The following is a 7179-nucleotide window of genomic DNA, read 5'->3' on the forward strand; positions in this document are numbered from 1 at the left end:
TATTTGGATAATGGCATGCCAAGAATACCTCCCTCAACATCAAGACAAGCATATAAATAAAGCACCTAGTAAAATGGCTGGGATACGGTAGCTCTGTGTGATATGCATTGGGCAGCTAACCATAAGGTCAGTAGTTCAAACCCACAAACTACTTAGTGAGGGAAAAGATGAGGTTGTTTACTCCAGTAAAGATTTACAATCCCAGAAACCCCGTCATAGGGTCTCTGTGAATTGGAATCGACTTGGATGACAACGGACTTTGTTTTATTAGTATCATTTATTATTATTAACATTCTACCGAGGCAGAGAAAGAGAGACTTGACAAGGATGGCGCAGGAGCGGACCGTGGTTTGTTCGGTTGTACATAGAGAGGGTCACTCTGAGTCGGAATGGACTCCCTGGTACCTGAAAACAACCACAGCAGCAGCCATGTCTCAGGTGGCTTCTCCGACTGGCACCGTGGCAGCCATGTTGTTACACTCCCTAGATTAAGTTATGGGGGCAAATGGCTCAGCCAAGGCTTCCCAGAACCAGACAGGGAGGCCAAAGGCATGTCCTTCAAAGCAGACACCATACACCCAGCAAGTCGAAGGGCCTAGAGTCAAGATGCTTAGTTCATAAAACAGATGGCAGAAGGATGGAGGCGATGGCTGCTTCAGGTTATCTTGTCCAGGAGGAAGAGAGGCATCCTGAAGCCAAGAAAGGACATTCAAGGGAAGCAGTCTGGGCGCACTTAGGGGTCCTCCAACTTTCTAAACAGGGGGCCAGTTCACTGTCCCTCAGACTCGTTGGATGGCCGGACTATAGTTTAAAAAAACACAGCAAAAAACTATGAACAAATTCCTATGCGCACTGCATATATCTTATTTTGAAGTAAAAAAACAAACGGGGCAAAAACACCCAGCGGGACAGATAAATGTCCTCGGCGGGCGCAAGTGGCCCGCGGGCCAGATAGGGCCCCCTCCTGTGCGGCTGCGGCTGCGACTGCGGGCCGGGAGTCAGAGCCAATCACCGGGCACGGCTAGTCTCGCGAAAGCTCGGCCTGACGCCGTGACGTCAGCGGTTACCATGGAGATGCCGACTCCCTCCCGCGTGACCCGGATCGCGGGCTGGCGCGAGGGGCTGCGGGATCCGGCGAGGCTTTGAAGACGCTCGGGCTGTCAACATGAGCGGCCGAAATAGGAGTAGGAAGTCCTCCCGCGCCAAGAACCGGGGCAAAGCCCGAGCCAAAGCCCCGGCCCGCGCGACCCCGGAGGACGCTGCGCGCGACGCGGACCCTCCGCGCGGCCTCGGCGAGGAAACGCAGGCGGCTCAGGTGCAGGCCGGCGCGGGTTGGGGTGGCCTGGAAACCGCTGAGCCCGCGCCGCCCCGCAGCCCCGGGGAGGAGGCCACCTGCGGGCTCCCCCTGGACTGTGGCCTGGCGCTCCGGGCCCGCGCGGCGGCGGGGCGCGGGCTGGCGGCCTGCAGGGAGCGCCTGGGAAGAGACCCTGCCTTCCTGGGAACCGTGGGGATGGCGAGGCCGAAGGCCCCCCACCCCGGGAGCGCAGCAGGGAGCGGGGCCCAGAAGGATGGGGCTGCCGCGGAGGGTGCGGCCGGCTCGGTGGGGGAGGCCATGCAGGTGGAGAATGGAGCAGGGTCCGGGCCCGAGGCGGCCGAGGGCAGCATGGACACCCTGGAGACTGTCCAGCAGAAGCTGGACACCGTGAACGCCCAGGCGGACAGGGCCTACCTTCGCCTGTCGCGCAAGTTTGGCCAGTTGCGACTGCACCACCTGGAGCGACGGAACCTCCTCATCCAGAGTATCCCGGGCTTCTGGGCGCAAGCTTTTCGGAACCACCCCCAGCTAGCATCCTTTCTGAGCCACCATGATAAGAAAATTTTCAGTTACTTGCACAGCCTGGACGTGGAAGAGCTTGGCCTGGCCAGACTGGGCTACAAGATTAAGTTCTACTTTGCGCGCAACCCCTTTTTCCAAAACAAGGTGCTCATCAAGGAATATGGGTGTGGCCCCTCGGGGCAGGTGGTGTCACGTTCTACCCCAATCCAATGGCTCCCAGGCCAGGATCTCCAGGCCCTCTGCCAGGGAGACTCGGACAACGCCTTCAGCTTCTTTTGGTGGTTTTCCAATCACAGCTCCATTGAGTCTGACAAAATGATTGAGATAATCAACGAGGAACTGTGGCCCAACCCCCTGCAGTATTACCTTCTGAGTGAAGGGGCCCCCGGAGAGAAAGGAAAGGAGGTCAGGAAAAGCCCAGAACAGAAACCAAAGGAATCCTCTGAGGTGAAGCCGTCCAAATGAGGCTGCACGAGACACCCCCTTACTTCCCACCGGACCTGCCTGACTGACATGTGCTTGGCTATGTGTTGTCTCTTCATGTTGGCATCTGTGCCCCATAGCCGCTTTGGACCTTCGCTGCCCTCGCTACAGGAACATGTCCTTTTTGGTCATGTTCTTTGCCTCCCTCTGAGCTTCATGTCTTTTTTCCCCCCTGAAGTTAGTGTCACGTTAGGTGATCTCATAGAGTAAACACGTGGTGCTTCTGATGTGTGCTGCCTCTATCCGCATCACTTGGAACTGCTCTTGGCGTTGACCTTTCCCACCTGTCTTTAACATGGACGCTCATGGAGTCAACCTCCAGCAGGACCAGAGTAGCTTCAGATCTGTTACATCAACACTAGTGACTTGCTGACTTTCGTGTTCATGCTGCCCTTACAGGCTACCTTTGGCAAGCTCCTCTATCTCTGTGACACAATCAAACTCCTGTACAGGGTGTGGGCCACCAGCCGGGACAGTTCCATAGCCCTGGGGCACCAGTCATGCCACCTGCTGGATCTCTGGAGTTTGATCAGGGGTCCGAGTTACCCACCTGCTCGGTAGCAGGTGCACTGTGTTCGACGACATCATTCCTCCTGATCTGCGTTCTTCTGGCGGACCTTTGTTGAGGCCAGGACCACACCCCACCACTATCAGGTTGCGTTTGGTTTAGGTTACTGTGGCTGCAGTTGGCTGGCTGGTGGAGAAGGACTTCGAGAACTGTGGACGCAGCCCTCTGGCCAGTAAGTGAGACACACACCTCCCCACAGCAACTTTCCAGAAGCCCCACGGGCTGCCAAATGGGTGGACTGGCAGGTGTGGCCACGTGCTCACTGTCATCTTATTGTGGCTACGGGTGAGAGTAGAGACTGGATCCACACAGAGTCTAGATGTCTGTCAACTCCTGTCCACTCTTCCCAGACATCATTAGAGTGGGTGCCATGGTGGGGGTGCTAGGGAAGTGATGTTTCTGATCTGTGGGTCTGTCTGTACTAGTCTTTGTCTCATATCTCCATAGCTCCTTACACCCCCCCCTTGTGTGTGTGTGTGCACGCGCACACACAGACACAGACACACACTTATAAAGAAGATGGAGAAGGCCCGATGGCCTGTGGTCAGACCCTGTCCCATTTCCTGGACTGACTCTCAGTTCGCAAGCTGGACCTTCTCCTCATGCCTGTGCATCTGTTAGAATGATGAACGCCCACACAGTACTGTTGTGTAGTCATAGCCGCTTCTCTGACTCTTTGCTGTGTGTGTGTGTGTGCTGTGCCCCTTATGCCCAGGCATCTCCCACTGCTTCCTCCTCTGTGGGAAACTCTGGCCTGGAAGCCCTATAAAGAGCAGGCTTTAGTCTCCAGTGTGGGAGTCCCAAAGCTCCCTTCTGGGGTCTGAGGAGGGGTGTAGACAGACTCTGTTCTACTTTTAGACTTATTTGTAGTGGTGTGGTAGTTGAGCCTGGCTGTCCCTTGAGTACTCTTGACTGTCCTCCACCCTCATCTCTGACTGTATCTCTATATATATGCCTGCCCCCAGACGTGTCATTCAAAGTTCTTCAGGGCCTAGAGGTCCTGGCTTAAAGCTGGAAAGAAGAAGTGGGCAGGAGAATTGGTACAAAAATCACCCCAGAAACAGGAATATGTCTGTGGGGTGGGGGGTTGTGAGATGGGCCTGGGAAAGGACAGGAATAGTTTGAGAGGCTTCTGGGAGGGCAGGGCTTTCTCTGGGTGATTGGAGAGAATGGGGAGGGGCCTTTCCAAGGTTGGGATGGGAGAATGTAAAGGTGACAAATGGTGGTGAGGTGGTTAAGTTTTCAACTGCCAGCTGAAAGGCTTGTGGTTCAAGTCCATCAGCTACTCCATGGGAGAAAGATCCCGCAATCTGCTTCCTAAGGATTTACAGCTTGGAAGCCCCTTGGGGAGTTGTGTTTAATCTGGCTGGATTAGAGAAACAAATTCATAGACACTCATGTATATAAGAAACCGCTTTATAGAAAAGATCAAATGTATATTGAAAAACCACCCCCGCCCTCCAGATCAAGTCCGTAAGTCCCATATTAGCCCATATGTCCAATACCAATCTATAAATTCCTCTTCAGACTCACACAACATGCAATGACACTGAATGCAGGAAGATCACAGGTCAGTGGGTGGAAAGTCTTGTGGATACAGTGGCAGTGGAAGCATCTCAGTGCTGGCAGGGGTCTCCATGTGACTCCTCCAGCTCTAGAGCTCTGGTTCCATCAGCGTAACCCATGTGTCTTGTCAGCAGGAAGACAAAGCAGAGAGTGTCGTTCTGGCCTCCAGTGAGCTCCATAGCACCTCCAACTGAGGTCATCAAACTGTGACCTGATTGACAAGCTAAACTCCACCCCTTCACTCTTAATAGTCTCAAATTGACACCAGATTATATAACTACCACAGGAGTTCTACCCTGCCCTCTGGGAGTTAGAATTGATGGATAGTCACGGGTTAAAACAGCATGCCTAGATGGGGCTGTACCCTAAGTTTTTCCAAGTCTCAGTCATCCCTATAGGATTTTGAATGGTTTCTCTCTCGTTCTAGGTGTGGCTGTGTGTGGAAGATGAATGCTTTCTGCTGTCTACCTACCACCAAGTGAAAATCTTATCACTTGCTCTATTTTTTCCCTAATGAAAAATAGAGCTGTACATGTCTGCTTCCTTAAATTATTATTTTTTCATTTCATTCTTTTAAACATTTGACCCCTACAGACATTTCCAGGCATGCACAAAAGTGTGCCCACCACCTAGCCGTATCAGTGATCAACTACCATCAATCTGGTTTCATGTGTCTCCCTCTTTCCTGCTGAATAGGTGATCTGAAGTCCACAACTGTGCCAATTCTACCGACTGCTGGGGCGATTGGAGCTCTTCTTTTTGGTGATGACAATGAGGAGATTCATAGCTGTCATCACCTCAGCTCTGCTTTTGTTTGTTTGTTTCTGAAGTTGGGGTGTGAAGTTCCAGGGATGGGCTTTTCAAGGTGCACGTGGTGAGAATTAATGAAGAGTCTCAGACAAAGTAGATGCTCCAGACCCCCCTTCATCCACCGCCAGAGACAAAGATGGACCGGCTCTGCAATGAGACGGTGCTTCATGAAGACCCTTCAGGAGAGTATCCCTTTTTCTTTCCTCCCGTGCAATACGGAGAGGAGACTTCTCTGACTGCTATAGGGCTGTTATCAATTGGTCCTGGTCTCTTCGAGGACCACTCCTTGGAAGTGTTCATGAAAACAGTTACCATGTTCTGTAAAAGTAGCCTCGGCATTCATTCATCAGTAACTTGTCTTGAAAGTTTGATACCTTGCTGATAATGTAATTGTTTCTGTATTTGTAAGCTGTATAAATGCTCATAAACTTACATGCATGATAAGAAAAAGAAAAGCCTAGATCTGTTACATTTCTTATTCTCTAAAAAGAAGGGGAAGGTGGGTTAAGCAGAGGGGATATATGCAGTGACTTCCAACCGTCAGATCCTGGTGTGACTGGCTCCAGCAAGAGCACTTGAGAAGCTTATTAAGAACACAGGTTCCAGATTTCCAGGACATTTTGCGGTTCTGGGCGTAGGCCCAATGGTCCTGCATTTAACCATTTTTTCCTGGTGATGTCAGAGGGGACCCTGTGTGCCTGAATCACACTTGGAATCCTGTTGCAAGGATTCTGATTCAGCACTCTGGGGTGGATCCCTTCATGGGACTGCAAGTGATGCACGTGGGCGTGGTTTGCCATTCATGCTCTGAAGAGCAGGGAGATGACCTTCCAGGCCCAGTCACACGAATGCTGCCATACCTTTCACATGTTTGGGGAAGACCTTTACCATGTGCAGCCAGCTTGAGGGCCTCCTCAGAAAGTGGTGTCAATGCTTAAAGCTTTTCCTAAACAATAGTTTAGAATCTGAAGTCAACGTAAGAGTTACCCCCACTCTTGGCATACAGTGGCATCGTCTTTCCTCTTGTTGAACTTGCTGAGTTTCGCTAATGTCTAGTCTGTGACTGCCATCCTGTAGGTGGTTATTAGCCCACACGGTAGCTCTTTAACCAGCCGACTCTCGGCTTTCTCACTTATTGCAGTCAGTGTGACCCACTTCTGGGTCTCTGCACGCCCCTGGTGCACTTGCCCCTTCCGGCAGCCCCTCTCAGATACTCAGACACACCTGGGTACGGAAGGCTGAAGTAGTCTCCATTTCAAGTTGCGCTGGTGGTTCTGCGGGTGAAGGCATTGAGCTGTGAACTGCAGTGTTGACAGTCCAAATCCACTAACCCCCCACAGGAGCAAGACGAGGCTGACCGCTCCCATAAAGATATACAGTGTTGGAAACCTCTGACAGGGTCATTATCAGACTCGAGGGCAGTGGGTTTGGGTTCTCTTCATTTCAGGAGCCCTGGTGACACAGTGGTTAAGCTCTCCGCTGGGACCCAGCAGCTGCTCTGTGGGAGAAAGCTAAGGTAATCTCTACAGATTTACCTGGGAATCCCTAGAGAGTAGTTCTCTGTGAACTCTCTAGGGCAGTTGGACGCTAGAAGCCAGAATTGACTCCAAGGCAGTGGGTTTAGTGTGGGTTGGGTCCTCTTCATTTCCTTATTTCCTCAAAGCTTCAGTTTACATACCTAACCCACTGAATGGCAGTGAGTTTGATTTTGGCTGAACATACTGACTGAAGAGCTCTCGTGGTGTGTAGTGAGTTATGAGTTGGGCTGCTAACTGCAAGGTTGGCAGTTCAGAACCACCAGCTGCCCCACTGGGGAAATACGAGGCCTTCTACTTTCATGCAGAGTTAAGGTCTCAGAAACCTCCAGGGGCCGTTCTGTTCTGCCCTGTCAGGTTTCTATGAGTCAGAATTGACT

The 7179-nt window shown here is 51.9% G+C and overlaps 1 protein-coding gene across 2 annotated transcripts; it reads left to right on the forward strand.

Annotated features, from left to right (window-relative positions):
• Positions 1–1073: 1073 nt before the first annotated feature.
• On the forward strand, positions 1074–5719 carry TSPYL5 (TSPY like 5). 2 transcript variants are annotated; one of them, XM_075549456.1, is made up of 2 exons: positions 1074–3060; positions 4882–5719. In XM_075549456.1, the coding sequence occupies exon 1, from the start codon at positions 1166–1168 to the stop codon at positions 2300–2302; it is 1137 nt and encodes a 378-aa protein (XP_075405571.1). In that variant the 5' UTR covers positions 1074–1165; the 3' UTR covers positions 2303–3060; positions 4882–5719. The 2 variants fall into 2 exon arrangements, with proteins under 2 accessions (XP_075405571.1, XP_075405570.1); XM_075549455.1 differs by having other exon boundaries at positions 5151–5719.
• Positions 5720–7179: the final 1460 nt, after the last annotated feature.

Source organism: Tenrec ecaudatus, chromosome 5 (genome assembly GCF_050624435.1).
Source record: "Tenrec ecaudatus isolate mTenEca1 chromosome 5, mTenEca1.hap1, whole genome shotgun sequence".
Taxonomy (NCBI): Eukaryota; Metazoa; Chordata; class Mammalia; order Afrosoricida; family Tenrecidae; genus Tenrec; species Tenrec ecaudatus.